General features: G+C 40.7%; 1 protein-coding gene across 6 annotated transcripts in view; it reads right to left on the minus strand.

Moving 5' to 3' along the window:
* The window catches only part of pnpla6 (patatin-like phospholipase domain containing 6), an 85,917-nt gene that overhangs the window by 37,857 nt on the left and 32,234 nt on the right, over positions 1 to 15,826 (minus strand). For all 6 annotated transcript variants that reach the window (XM_051920530.1, XM_028822909.2, XM_028822910.2 and 3 more), the window contains exons 4-16: positions 14,780 to 14,867; positions 12,687 to 12,769; positions 9,164 to 9,252; positions 8,187 to 8,327; positions 7,734 to 7,893; positions 5,856 to 5,936; positions 5,640 to 5,768; positions 4,963 to 5,043; positions 4,308 to 4,452; positions 3,103 to 3,186; positions 2,642 to 2,748; positions 1,775 to 1,954; positions 919 to 996 (exon numbers count right to left, since the gene is read on the minus strand). In XM_051920530.1, the coding sequence (XP_051776490.1) occupies positions 919 to 996; positions 1,775 to 1,954; positions 2,642 to 2,748; positions 3,103 to 3,186; positions 4,308 to 4,452; positions 4,963 to 5,043; positions 5,640 to 5,768; positions 5,856 to 5,936; positions 7,734 to 7,893; positions 8,187 to 8,327; positions 9,164 to 9,252; positions 12,687 to 12,769; positions 14,780 to 14,867 (1,446 nt within the window). The remainder of the gene's footprint in view (positions 1 to 918; positions 997 to 1,774; positions 1,955 to 2,641; positions 2,749 to 3,102; positions 3,187 to 4,307; positions 4,453 to 4,962; positions 5,044 to 5,639; positions 5,769 to 5,855; positions 5,937 to 7,733; positions 7,894 to 8,186; positions 8,328 to 9,163; positions 9,253 to 12,686; positions 12,770 to 14,779; positions 14,868 to 15,826) is intronic.

The following is a 15,826-nucleotide window of genomic DNA, read 5'->3' on the forward strand; positions in this document are numbered from 1 at the left end:
CCGCTGTACTAAACCTTGTTCTTAGTTTTTATCCCAGATTTTCACAATTCAATACTCCATTTTCAGGTAGTGAAACCCCCTCATGGTTAAGGAGTTGAGCAGCAACTTTTGAGAGTGCCAGTTCAGTCCTCACCTTTGACTGTTTATGCCATCACGAGCAAGTCCTCTCACCTGACAGGGCCCACAGTGTACAGAAAAAAGACACAAACTGGATTTTCTAATTCATAAAGAAGCAATTCAATTCAGCTTATTTTTATATAATACCCCATCGCTGAGTGCAGGCTCAGAGCACTATAAAACGTTCACAGGTAAATGGAATTACAAATTAATATGAATACACCAAAACGGACAATTTTGTTTATGCTGACGGGAAAACAAACGGAGCTTAACAATATTTGTTTATCAGTTAATTGTGGAACTATGGCCAGTTGACAACAGAGGAAAGGAAAAATAAAAAACTCCAGTCAGCAGGATCCCTGGGAAAATAAAAACCTCTGAGTTTTCAGGTGCTCACACATTCAAGACAATCATCCAAAGCTCCATCTCCAGACGCAAAGCTATGAAATTCAAATTGCCTGTCCATGTTCCATCCACAACTCATTAAAGTATTTTCAGATGCCCATGGCACTTCTCTAGTATTTTGAATGTATTTTATTATTTTTTTATACTGTTTAGAGCTGACTTTCCCTTGGATGTGTGAAGTGTTGGATGGCTAAATAGAAGCCAACAGAGACATAAGGAACACTAAATCAACAGGACAAGGAAAGGGCTGATAGTGGCCATACTGGAGGACTTTTCTCAGAAAGCATCCTGACCAGGTTGAAAACCAGGGGCAAGTTGCTCTTAGGCTACAAAAATCACCAGCTGTGCCTTCCTTTAAACTAAAGCAAAAATAAGACTGTTAGCCCCTTCACTCACCTGATCTCCTTGTCGTGCAAGAACAGTCCCGGCCTTGGCATGATGCAGTGTAACCCGACCATTTAATAGAGAGGCGTCCTGAAACACAAAATTCCTGTTACTCTTGGCTTTTTCAATGAAGAATGCTGATGTATGAAGTTTTGATGCCTAGGTGACATGTTTAGTGCAGACTATGGTGTGGCATAGTATTGATAGCAAGGGTGAGAGATGCCATCCTTCATTCTGACCTTTAAAGGTACCTTTCTAGTATTGCAGAGAACAGTTTATAAAAGTTGTGTAGTATGAGAATGAGATTTGGCAGATGAAAGCAGAGCATTAAGCAATGCTGGAAAGAACAGAGATGAGAAAAACTATTTGGATGTGTGATGTGTCACAGAGTAAGAGGAAGAGGAATGGCGAGCTATTAAAGAGACTAGGTATGGAGGTAATAGGTGATATGCTAAGGAGACACAGACTAAAGTGGTTTTGGTATGTGGAGCAAAAAGCAGGATGAAGAGGGGAGCTAAGATGGAGGTGGAAGGGGTGAGACCCAGAGGAAGACCAAAGAAGATGTGGTTGAAGGTGCCAAGGACCACGGACAGTGGAGAAAAAAAACAAAACATCTGAGGGGCAACTGGCTAACCTGGATAAACACTGTTAAATTGTTGCAGTTGATGATGTGATCAGGACCAAGGCGGAGGGGCAGTATTCATTTAATCTCTCCTGTAAATTCCTCCTCTTGGCTAATCAGTCTCTTGCTTATCTGCATTTGGTCTGTGACATTTCTTAGTCCCAGGCACATCGGTGGAGCTCTCCCTGTCGTTACACTCCATTCTTGTAAACTGTAGACATATCCAGCAGAGTAATGTTCACTTACCTCGATGCACATGAGTCGCAGAATTTCATTTTTGGCTTCTTCAAAGAGACTTGATGTTTGCCGCCCTAGCAGTGGTTCAAATAAACTGTCTGCAGAGTCCTCATCAGGATACAGGAACACCCCAGATGGCTGCTCCTCCACCATCACGGACTTCCTTTCCCGTGGTTCCTGAGAAATGGACTGAAAGGAAATGATTGTTAAGAAAAGCCACCTCTTTGTTGCTCTGCACACTAAAGCTTGGCAAAAGAAAACAAGAATTTTTCAGAGGAGCAGAGAGGAAACAAAAGTAGGGCTTTGTGTGAGACTAGTGGTTTAAGGAAACTTCTATCCTCTGTGATGGCAGACATGTAGTGTAGGCTTGGGCCACCAGTCGCTACAGATTTTCATACTTTGCCAGAAGATAACTAAATATGACTTCAGAAAATGAAGGGCCCTTATTGGTGGAAAAAAGCAGAGAATGAGAGGCAGAGGAGAAGGAATAACCAGACCAGATGAGGGAGCATCTTCGTAAGCAATGTCAGCAGACCACCACAAGAATTCAAACTGAATTCAAGCTGATCCCACATATGGCATTACCATTTGCATGGGTGTAAATGACAAACTCCTGTCCAGAGCAAGGAGAACTTGCCATACTTTCACTCCTGGGGTAGAAGGACAGACATTGAGAGTGAGTGGAGGTATAAAGGCACATCTGAGGGACCCCCAGTGAATTAGACTACAAACAGGGAACAGCTAAAAGAAACTTTAGGAAATGGGATTTCATTTTACAAAGAGCTCTTTTGTGTTCTAGTAATAATGTTGTCCTACAGCCAAGGTGGGGCCTATAGGTGGTACCATGGTGGTATGTGTCACTCCTCCTCCTCTTACTCGTGTGAAGGCTGGTGGTCCAGAGGTGCCGTCATCCTGCTGGAAGACCAAGATTCTTCCTCTCTCATATGCCATGTCAAAGTCAGATCGACGTCCCCTTTGCATCCCTGAAGGAGCAAACAGAAAAATTAGCAAATGGAAGTTATGATCCTCATCCTCCTTCTCCATTTTGGAGAGGATAAGGCTGAAGTAACAATGTAAGACTGTGGTTTAGCTTCCCATCTACAACCCTGCCATGTTTTTAGGCTTCCTGGATAAATTTTGCGAAACAGACATGAAGTGATACGATATGGTATTGTGAAAGTCTGCACACCCTTCAATGTTTTTCATATTTCTTGTCAACAACATCAAATGACATAGAGATTATATGAAACTTACAATGTTACCACAGGCTCTAGCAATCTAAATCACGAAACCCTGGCACAATTTTTCTAATAGTCACTGGTTTATTAATACAGTACCTGAGATATCAACAGGCATGGAGACAGCTCTGCTGAGGGTTGGTACTGTGGTGCCTTCCTGCAATGCCATTTTGACAGTATCACCTGCAGGTTAAAAAACACAAAATCACAGTTTACTGCATTATATCATCTAAAGGCTAGCTCATTTCATTTTTTATGGGCTAAGATTTTATGAAATTAAAGCATTATGCAGGTTAGGTTTGCTGTGTGACCCTGAAGGACTCATCTGTGGTTTGCTGCCTGCTTGCACCACACCACACTTCACTGCAGTAGATACTTCTAGTGGAATAGGCCTATGAAGAACAAGACTCAAGTCTGACCACTGATTACGCCCACCAGTGCCCACTCACCCTGTCACAATATGGAAACAATTGTGCTGTACCTGTAGAGTACCCTGAGAAGATGTGATTTTATATAGTGCCTTCACACTGAGCAAGGACCAGCTGAATTATACATACCCTGTAAACGTATCTATCTATCTATCTATCTATCTATCTATCTATCTATCTAAACATGCAGCACTGACTCTGTGTGGCCCAAGTGTATGGCCTGTTTGGCACTTCTACATATATTGGGGCCCCAAGATGGCTAAGAGGTTGGATCAAAGGTTCAATCCCTTACCACTCACTCCATGTATAACCTTGAATGAATCGCAACATCAGCAGTGCCCACATGGTGCAAATAAATAAACATTCTGTACCTGTAAAGTGCGGTGGAACAGAGAACTCTACAGAAGGAAAGCTTCTATTTAGTTCAATTTATTCCCACGAGTTCTTATGATTGATCCCATCCCTCGTCTTCTTTCATATGACAAGTACAGCATCAGACTGATGAGTGCTTTACAGGGTCGAGAGAAGGGATTATGAGGGGAGAAGATTTAACGTTGCACGGTTACAAGCTTGCCCTACATTTCCCCGAGAAGACAGTTTAAATGAAGCCGATCATTGTAAGCAACTACTGGAGCCACCATGAATTAAGGCAGAATGCCTTCCTTTCTCTTGTTCTTGTGACTGCCCGATCATATTTTTCACCATATTAAATGAGGTTTCCCATTCTGGACCTCAGTCCTTTCCATGTTTACCTTGTATTTTATTTTACAACCGATAAAGGCAGAGTAATGAAAGAAATGAGTAAAAAGAAGGGATGTGCCATGGTTGGATTTGGATGAAATAGGACAACATGTTGGTTTCATTGCTAGCACTCACTCAGCTCTTTGGCGGTTGTCACCTCCCCTGGTTTACCAGCATTCTCCTCAGTGGTGCACATGCTGCTAAAACGCTTGCTATGCCTGATGGGACTGGTCCGGGCCTGGTGGAGTGACTGAGGCTGCAAACGAAGAGGCTGCATCTCCTGAGAAGAACAGAAAAGGCTTGGAGTTCCACATCCAATTACAAAGCACACACTGGTATCATTCGTCTAGGCCAGAAGTAAACTTGTGCCAGGTATTATGTGCCCACATCGGCAGAACATTTAAATGCTACATCAAGTCACACAGAATTATTATTTTTAGAAACACAGAAAAAAGAGCAAGTAGTAAATACGGTAAGTGGATATGCATTTTCTATGAATTAAAATTAATTCTATATATTAATATGCTTATCATGGTGCCAGAGAGTGGCGATGTGTTGCTTGTTGTTTGGACATGCAAGAAAGAATTTCACTACACGCATGATAATGACTACTAGTACTACTACCACCACCACCAATAAAGTGTAATTAATAACCAAAATAATCACAGCACTGTGTTTGCTTATACAATACAGTACACCCACCTCTTTTTTGTTTTTTGCTTTTTTTACTTGCCTACCCAGCACTGGATGGCAAGCTGAAATCCCTGCTTTACCCATAAGAAACACTTACATGACTGAACAACTCATTTGTCAGGCCAAGGTAATTGTGCAAGGCCAGAACGGTGACCCTCTGCAAGCGGACCATGATGATCTGAAAAGCAAGAAAAAGTATTTATAGGCCAACAGTGAAACAGCACCGCTTGTGAAAACCCTGAGCCATCACATCACCGTTACTAAAGAGGCTTCAGAATGTTGTTTCTCAAGACTTCTAGATTAAACACCACAAAAACCCTACCATGCCATTAGAGCCCAAGGCAGAGATACATGTTTGGACGAAGTAGACTGAATGAACAAACTAAACTGTGACGTGACTGCCAGCTCACGCCCCACCCAATCTGACACCTACCAAGTGGTGAGATACAAAGTGCCTGACAGCAACATTAACTCAGCACTGTTTTAAAGAAGGAGATAGACACCCTTTCTAGACTTCTGTAGCATTTTAAATTCAAAGGTACAAGTCGGAACCCTTGGACCATCTCTTTTGTCCTGAATAACACATCCAACCTGATCTCATGTACTGTACATGTTTACATTAGTCCCCTGCTGCTACTGCTCAATTCAGCTTGTCATGTTCTTCCCACTGTGAACTTTTGGGTAGGTTTCATTTTCTGCATCATTGTGAGCATATTGAAGACATGTCCATCCCTTGCACACTTAAGACCCAGACATATGGTCTATTCCCTGTACCTGTACCACGCGGACCAGGCTCTCAGGGTACTTTTCAAAGATTGACAGGAAGGCTTCTACTGGCAGCCTAAGAACAGTGGAGACATCAGCAGCACGGGCAGACACCGTCTTATAGGGCTTCTGGTGACCCTACAACACACGGGTGGAACTTGTTACTGCCTGCATTATGCGACCACATACAAGATAAGCTTATAAATCAAGAGAGAGAAGATTCACCGTAATAACATCAAGGATGCTGAGAAGGCTGTGGACACTGTCTCCTGGAAACACCTCTTTCAACACGGCATCCTTCCCATCCTTCAATGCAGACACAGCACAACAAGGAAATACAAAGAAAAACAATCCCATCAGATTAACTCTTGCATTTGCTTGCTCCTTTTTGCTTTCCCACGAAGATATAAGGGAGTGGAAGTCACACAGTTTAATATCATCTGACTTGGTAAAATAAAGGCGTGTAATACTTGGGGATACACCCTCACCTTGAGACACATATGTTTTACAGCAGAGAGATATCAGCAGGAAGAAACAAACAAGGACAACAAATCAACTCCATCTCCAAATACACTTTTGTATTATTTTCAGTCATGGCTATTTGTTTATTATCACCATGTGGTGAATTTCAAAGAGGGTGACCCCTAGTGGCTCAAGTGCCGTGTTACAAATCAAGAGGATACAGATTGAACCATCACCACTGGCCCCTTATGTGAAACTAATCAAGTCTACGAAGACTTGCACTATGCGAATAACTGAATTATAGTGACCCTTTATAAGAGAGAAGGGTTCACTTCCTCCAAAATGAATGCACTTTCTGGTGCTCCAACTAGACAAGTATGATGGCAGATATGTCATAAAGACCCCTGCAAAGGCGATCTGTAAACTAACAGTGGATTATTGTTTGTACATTGAGCACTTATGTTCAGAGTCCCATTTATTTTGACTACTACGGAAAACTTTACAGACACAAGCAGCATGACACAGCAGTGGTCAGCGCTACTGTCTTATTGATCCAGTGTCCTGCACCGGTCGTGGTCTGTATAAAATTTGAATTTCTCCCTGTGCCACTGTGGACTGTCCTATGACCACTCCATATTTAATGGTTCTTCCTCAGTAACGTGCTGTTTAGGTTAAGTGGTGGTTCCAAATTGATGCCAAGGGAGTAGGTGGCTGAGTGTACTGCATTTGCTAAAGGGCCCTGACATTAGGGGTATGTATAGAGGTTGTTTGTCTTATTCAAATAACAGGAAAATAGCAACAGTTGAATAATTAAAACTTTCAGCAAAGATGATCTTTTACCAACTTTTTGCACCACAGTATGAGCAGCCTGGATTCAAATCTGCTCTTGGTTGTTGTCTACTGCGAAGTCTGCACATTTTCCCAGTGTTTGTGCGAGTTTTCCACCCACATTCCCAAATACACACTGCTTAGGTTAATTATCAAGTCCAAAATGGCCCTGGGTGTGCATGAGCATTCAGTTGGCTCCTGCCAGGAATGATTCTTCTCTCACATATCTTTGAATTGGATTAAGCAGGTTTGAGAATATCATGTTTATTCATGGGTAACCTCTAGTGGCTATCCCCATGCATTATCACAAGGTAAGACTAGCCAAGTGTGGAAGCCTCCAAGTTCCTACCAATAGTTACTGCAATTTAAGTGTTTATTCCTATATGAACGAGTAGGCCTTGGCATCTGTGAACGACACCCTGGTCCACACCACTTGCAACTTCATTCATGATCAGTAAAGTTTTTATTACTATAGTGGAGACAAGAGTCCAGACATGAAAGTGACAGGTTGACGTTGTTATGAACTTGAGAATTAATCTTTACGCAGGGTCACGGAGTGGTAGGAATTTGACTGAAAGCTTTATATTTTAACGATGAAGTATTCTCGCCATTAGACTACAACATTCATCAAAAAGTAGTAAGAATCTGTGTATTATGTGAGTCACTACTTATGATGTATGGGCTCTCATATTGTGGTGAGAACAACTGTTCTGGGACAGCTTCAGAGGCACTTTGATCACATGTTGCTCAACTGTTTCCTTAATGTTGGTCTAGACGTTATCCCTCAACATCCCTCCATTCCCAGTGCCATACCTGTCCAGCTAAACAGAGCTCCAGCTTTCCATCTTGCACAACATAGATGCTGCTGTCGGGCTGGCCAGGACGAAACACATACTCGCCCTGCTGAAATTTCAGGAACACCATGTGCTTGCAGAGCTCCAGGAACAGAGGCTTTTCAAAATGTCCCAGCACCCTGTATGTTGAAAAAGGAAACTGAACATGACAGGCTGAAGCTAATACGTTAGGAGATATCAGAGCAGCTGGTTCAGCTTCTCTGTTGGTTTCATGTTCCATGTTGCTAAAGAAGTTACTCGCTTTGAGCCATTAGGAGTTTTTCAGTCACATAACTCTGTGGTTTATGACACAGTCGACAAAATGTGTGTGAAGTACTGGTTTCTATCTTGAAAGTTCCAGGTTTTACCGGAAGAGAAACCAAAATTAATTAATTAATTAGTAAATTAAAGAAGTAAGTAAAAACAACTTGACCTGACATTCTTGAGCATGTAGAGGACCTCAGAGGGTAGGTGTGAGTTGGCCACATCAAACTCAGTCAGATCTGCCTCTAGGACAGAAGGTGGGGGTTCTTTTTGTTGCAGGGTGGGGACTTCTTTCCTGAACTGAAGAATTCTGGTTAGATCAAAAAAAAAAAAAAAAAAAAAAAAAGATCCGAGATCAAAATCAGGGAGATTTCACCAGTACAGGGTACCACATACCAGTCCTGCATACTAACAAGTGTCACACTCAAGCACTTGAGTACATATTTAAATAAACAGTCACATGAAATATAAAATTGTGACAAAAGCCTACGGACAAAAGTGTAAAAGTAGGTAAAGACACCTAACGAGAATGCCATTAGGAATGGGTTGTTTATTTTTATATAATATGTATTTATTTATTTAGTTATGCATTTCTTTATTTTTTGAGCATCCATAAAAATTTTTTCCCTGGGGACAAATAAAGCATCACCTACAGTATGTATCTAACGTGGCCTCTCTTTTCTTGTGAGTTCATTTTTGCTCTGATGTTGTAGACTTTTTTTGCCTTCTTCCTTTTTGATTTGCAGAAATTAAAAACCACAAGAGAAAGTTTTGATGTGAAGAAGGCATTCAGCTCATCAATTCCTCTTAATGAAAACCTAAATGAATATCGAGTAGGCCTTGAAATGTCTCCAAAGGGCTTCTTTCAATCTCATGGTTCTGACGCTATTGTGAAATTTACATATAATCAGCATTCACTGGTGCCATTAGGCAGCTGCTCACAGTAAAAAAGTAATTTAATTGTAGTTCCTTCCCTAATGGGGGGGACAGAAATCCCATTAAATCTGGTAGTTCTAACGTTCTGACACCCTTCTCATAATATGGTCATCAAAAAATGCTCCCAGCATACTGGATGGCACCTCATAAATGTATTAAACAGCATCAGAAAGGCCCTTCAAGACCATCTTGTCATTTGGTAATACTTACTTTTTGGCAATGTTGAACATCTTTTGCTTCTTTTTTAAGCGTGGCCTGGAGGCAGTGGTTCCAACCAAAGATGATGTGGACTGGGAAACCTGAAATGCACACAACTGCATAAGACATCATTTGATACCAAGCTTTTTACACTAAACCTGGTTATAACTGTGCTTCATTTGTGACCATAACCAAGCCATATGAATAAACCAGAGGAGTGGCGATTATGCAGAGCACAGCAGAGAAAAAAAAATAATTGGGGATTATTCCTAAGTTTTCAAGTTTTTCATCTCTGTGTCTCTTCATAGTACATTGTGACCTGCACAGGTGTCTTCATACGCATGCTCCTGGATTAATCTATACAAATGTACATTAGAATTAAAATAAGCTTTAGTATCTCAAATTTAAGCATGGATTAACAACAGTAGCACATGTGTGAAGTGGTCATTGGTCTCCTCATGGCCATATGGAGGACGTGTACTGTACATGTACTAAGGACACCTCAGTCAAGCACAGACAAGCTCACACCACATATGGAGTCCCTGCCTGGCAATGTGCCTAAAGACTCACAGCGGCATAAGAAAGAAAAATAGTGGAGAACAGACTGTCTGTTGAGCTTGCTGGGACAGTGGATGTATCCTACAATTCTCATCACAGATACTTCAAAAGCTGTCAGGGTTTTCCCTCAGTCACATGACTCTGTGGTTTAACTCACAGTGCCACAAAATGTGTGTGAAATACTGGGTTCTGTCTTGAAAGTGCTTCCCGTAATTTCCACTGGTGTTACAAACCACAAGACTCAAAGTGTCACAAGCAGTACAGATAATCAGTAATCATGGCGTCAATGTGATTTATGGTTTAAATGGCTTTGACGACATCCATCCATCCTTTCCTCCATTCTCTAATCCGTTTATTCAGTGTTGAGACAGTTCCCTGTGACCCTGACGTGAATAAATGAGAAGTGCTGTGCTTTTTTCCCGGTTTCAAACATTTACTGTACACATAGATTTAAGTGTGTGTTTATACACATGTATTTAAGTTTATCATATGTAATACAAAAATCATTCTACTTAAAGTTGGACTAAAACAAAAAACCCTTCATTATTAAATGTGTGTCTCCTGAAAAAACAAACCATTCAACTGAAATGATAAGCTGATGCTGCATTAAGACATTGGAGAATCAGAGACATGTCAGGGATCTACAGACACTCCTAGGGATGTGTAATTCCTTCAGCCTGTCACAGCAGGACAGGTCCCGGGATGTTAACTTTTGCATCTCTCTCTAAAATCTGCTACACCAGCCTACTGTTCATAGACTACTGCTCAGCATTTGTAAGTATTCTTCAAACTGTAATTCTAATCACTGGGTAGCGCTTTGCACTTGTCTACAATAAATTAGATTTCCCTAGGGATTGTCCAGATCTAAAAACTGACCAAAACTTTTTGAATTATTTCTATTGCTCCTACAGTATTGGCCACCACACTAATTTTGGCCTCATCTATAAATTCATAAGATTGCTCACAAAATCAAAATTAAAGCTATTATTGGAAATTAGAACACATCAACTTAAATCACAGATCTCCTCTGATGTCACAACTTCATTCCTCCATTATCCACATTCATAGTCTCCTGCACACTCCCCATTATAATACTGAAAGTTACCACTAACAGCTCTCACTAGGTTAAGAGATAGTTTTTAGGTGCAGAATCAAATGCTTGGCTTTTCTGAAAGTCTCAGGTAAGCCCAGTCATACGTCCTGATTTTGTATACCGCTCCACCTAAACTGAAATGACTTTGTCTTATAAGATCCTCCTAAACCTTCTAAACCAATACTAACTGAAGAATTGGAAACCACATTTCCATGGTAATCTCATGGAACCAAACTTCATTCCTTTGGTAGCAGCGTGTAGTCAGGAACAAAATAATTTAAGTCTGTAAAAATCCTAGTTTCTTTGGATGCTGTAAAAACCTAAATCAGCATTGCAGCCAATAGGAATGTAGACACATTATTAACACATCTTGCATTTTATCCACATTAGTGTGAAACTGAAGGTTGGTAACCGGCTCTTGAAAACATTTAAAACCCATAAATTAACAAAAGAAAATCAGGTACACAGCAGTCATTTTCCATTGTCATTAACAAGTAATGAAACCAGCTGATGGATATTTAAAAGTTTTGACACCCAACAGCCATAAATCAGGCACCTCGGGAACTCATCCTGCACTGCTGCCAAAAGATGAGCTGCGATTGACAGAACACAAAATAACAAGTAAAGGATCTGATCCGTTTGAGATCAGTGGCAACGGGTTTACTGTTTACTGAATCTGACGGACATTTCGATGTTTGCACTACTGCAGGAGTCTCACGGCAAACAAATGAATACTTTGGGGCATGGGATGGAATTTCAGTGCTGCAGAAGGAATGAAGTGGATCTCTGTGCCTAAACTAGAGGGAGTGGGATGACAAAACTTTTCAAAAGTCCAGCACAGTCCTCTACTGTAGAATAACATTGTCATGCAGTGCTCTCCTACTTTATTTCTGACTATAGTTTCCATGGCCTTGTATGATTTGATGATAGACTAATATTAATGTTTAATAAAAAGAGTCCAAGGCAAGTTGTTTTTTCAACTTTTACATGAATTACAGTTAAAGCAAAGCTGCTTCTAGTTATAACTTGCTTATATTCAAAATATAATAATATTCAAAAAAATATAATTATATATATAATATTCAAAATATATAAATCAAAATATATAGATGACACTAAACAGTGTCATCTCCAGACAGAGGAACAGCTTCAGCAACAGATTGAGGAAATCGTTCCTCCCCCACACTATGCGACTCTTCAATTCCACCCGGGGTGGGGGGGGGTAAGTGTTAACATTATACAAAGTTATTGTCTGTTTTACCTGCATTTTTTATCACTCTTTAATTTAATATTGTTTCTTTATCAGTATGCTGCTGCTGGAGTATGTGAATTTCCCCTTGGGATTAATAAAGTATCTATCTATCTACTCATTCTATTATTATAAACACTTTACAAAAATTAAGAAAGTTGAATTCTGCACTTGTCATTAGGAATGGTGCTTTACTGAATATAAAACAAATGGAAATGAACAGCTGTTGGATTTTTCATAGTTGCCTACAATCCTAGTAGACCAACTGGCAAAACAACTTTGCGGCTTGTAAGCCACTTTCAGATTCCAGTCAAGTCGAAATGCAGTAGCTGCAGAGCTAATACTCAAATCTAAACGCAGGGCATGGGAAGAACGCACATGTACACTTTTGAACACCACATCTCCGCTATCGTCAAATGACTTCAAGGATTCTGTGTATTAAGATGTATTTTTGTACATCAGTTTGGTTGAGGGAGACATGCAAGTAAGGATTTCACTGTACAGTAGACACATGACAATAAACGTAAACTTAATTGCCATATTGAAGGCTGCTACATTAAGGTTCACTAGCATATGGATGGATGGATAGATGACCCCTTAGGTCTACATGTCACACAGATCACATAACCTCTTACCTTACGCATAATTTTGCGTCCATAGAACAGCATTTTGTCTCTCTTACGAAATCTGTATTTTGGAGTCTCCTGTGGCTGAACATCTGTGGCAAACAGAAAAATGAGGCATGCTATTTAGGCCATAGACATGAAACAAGCAGGAAAACATGATGTCCTATATGTAAAATCTTTACATTTCTGAATTGGAGTTTAATACAATATTCTGATAATCATCAGTCAGCATTTGTACTGTTATAAAAGGCAGAGGTTCATCTGTCCTCTGAGACAACAACCCTACAGCATGAAAAAATCTGGACAGGCTGTGTCTCAAGTCCTTGAGTGGGACAAAAATTGTAAGGCCATCATAGAAAAGTACGGATTAAGCTTAGTAAGAGCTCTTCACTGGTGTCATTAATGATCATTTCTGATATAATATGGGGAAAACAAAAACATGGACATGTTTTCAGCTGAAAGGTGCAAAAAAAAAAAAAAAATTAAATCCACTCATTTTTATTTTTTAAAAGATGGCCTGCTTATTCCAGAGGCTTCTGACAGACGACAAGGAGCCACCCTGAAGGAGCACCTCTCAAGTGAGGAGGAGGTCACAGAATCTCAACAGCTCACTCTCTCTGCCTCAACACTGCAGGTATTCATATTTGCTTTGTAAAGTACTTTAATAAATTGCCCGCTATATAAAATAAAGGTTGATTGACTGACATGGTAATGTATAACAGAAGTATGTTTAAAAGCATAGGAAGTGTTCAAATGTGGGTAGAACACTTTATAGGAAAATTCTCAAATGTTAGTTAGTATCAACATTAATGAAGCTTTCTCGTTTGTTTGGCCATAGCCATTTAATCATGGATTTTTTAAGTACTATAAACTGGCTCATCTGTGTAACACAAAGTCCCACCCTAAAGACAGGAGGTGGTAACTGACAAGCTGGCACAGTGAGCAGTGCTGCCACTTCATGCAGCATGGACCCTGGTTTGATTCCTGCCTCTCGTACTTTATTTGTGGAGTTGCATGCTTGTGTGGACTCTCTGCCACAGGCCAAAGATAAGCTCTGAAGTCTCTAAGCTGACCTGGGTGACTGCATACACTGGTACCTTGCCTACCATTGTTTAGTGTTTTGTGCTTGATACTGACTGACTAAGATTCAGTTTGCCATGAACCCATGTTAGAAAAAGCAACATCAAAAAAATTAGACTAATGGATGGATATAATTCAGCTTATTTACCAGCATTAAAAGGAGATCTGTTTTTAGTGGAGTGGAGGCAACACTCTATAAATTCTCATTTACGTAAGACTGAGAAAACATGCCTTGCAGGGTAAGGGTTAAATAGCTCAGCTCAGTGGACTCCGAGAAGAAAAAGACTGCAAGGAGAAGCACAGAAACACTCCACCACTGCCTGCACAAGTCTGTTAATAAGTCCTCACAAGCCACCTTGTTTTATGTTGTGCTGTAAATGAAACTTAAACCTACATCTGCAATGGGTGGTACAATGGCTCAGAGAGGAGTATTCACAGTGAGTGGTACCCAGTTCAGTACAGGACTGCTGTGCCTCCTCAGTGTGGCCTTTACTTATCATCCATGTTCCTCCAACAGTTCAGGAAAACTGTATCATGTCTACAGGTAACTGTAGTTGTGTTGTGGCTATCTCGTCATGGAATGGTACGGTACCCTTTCCAGTGAGGGTTCTTGCCTTTTGCCCACTGCCGGCCACTTCCCATAATCTAGAACTACATGGGCATGCTGGAAATAAACTGGAATTGAGAGAGAAAGCCCTTTGAAAGTGCATAACAAGAAGCTCAGCAGTGTCCTCCTTTAATAAAAAAGGGGTACAGATGAAGAAAAGCACAAGGAGTAAGGTCGGTTTAAAAAGACATTCACCTGAGCCCAGTAAATGTGACCCATGGACTTTGTGATGCACACTCAACAGTGACAAACAGTATCAGAGGAGATGCACTGCAACTAAATCCAGGGACAGATGAAGGTGTTTAGAGACAGACTTGAGAACGAGGGAGACAGGAAATTAGCAACAAAGCAGTCTAGACTAATATGTGATGGGCTCCAATTAGTACCCAAGCACACCTCCCACAACTCTACTCACGTTTTCGCTGGATCCTTCGGAAGACAAACAATATCAGTATGGCAATGAGGACAACTGAGATGCCAGCACCAATCATGATCCCCACCATCTACAGACAGAAAGCTTAAATGAGAAAACAGTGGAGTGGACTCATCCATACATTTTTATGTTAGAAAGACCAAAATACTGCCTTCCATGATATACTGTACTAAAAAAAAAATAACACAACACTTGGGTATTTCACAGACAAACTCCCTCAGCAATTCAGATCTGCTCTACTATAATCTGACCCATAAGGCACGTCAGACATACTCTGTGCACCTACTGTCCTCTGCTGGTCTGCCTGCCAGTTTCGTTTTTGTCGAAGTGCTCTTCACTCTCACCTTGACCATACACAGCCATACTGCTTCTCCCTGGTTACAGTCATCTGGCATTGTGTCAGTTATAATTAATTAGTTTGAGGACCCTCTGTCCACCTGATCCATCTGTATCCTACGCATTTCACACTACACATAATTGAGAACTCTCGATTCAGACCTCAGTCTGTGCTCCCTTTCTTAATTTCCAGTCATTTCAGTTCTGTTTTCATGTCATACAATGTCCACTGGATGGTGGCTCATGGTCTGGAACAGGCCATCAAACGAAAAACCATCAATAAACACATCAAATGAAACACAGAAGTCACAAGTAAGAATGGGGCCTGAATATAGCGGAAAAAGGGGGAAATAAAACAATAAAAGAAAAAAAATACGTAGCGTGAATATTTAATTTTGGTGAAGACCTATCAGAAATAACAACAATAAGCATTCACTTTAAAATCCCTTACCTGTTTTTTAATGAAGTGGGTTAGAATGCTACAAATCGTTTGGACCCCATGTCATTAACACACATGTGAAACAAATCAAAAAGCAGAGTGAAAACATGGGATGTCCCTGGGGACGTTACAGCCTGGGCTGACGTACCCTCACCATTGTGTTCTTCTTTTGACTCCTTGCGTTTCTGCTTATTCTGACCACCCACTGCCTTCCACTTTTTTCCAGCCATATTTCTCTACCCAGTTGCCTCTCT

This window comes from Erpetoichthys calabaricus, chromosome 17 (genome assembly GCF_900747795.2).
Source record: "Erpetoichthys calabaricus chromosome 17, fErpCal1.3, whole genome shotgun sequence".
Taxonomy (NCBI): Eukaryota; Metazoa; Chordata; class Cladistia; order Polypteriformes; family Polypteridae; genus Erpetoichthys; species Erpetoichthys calabaricus.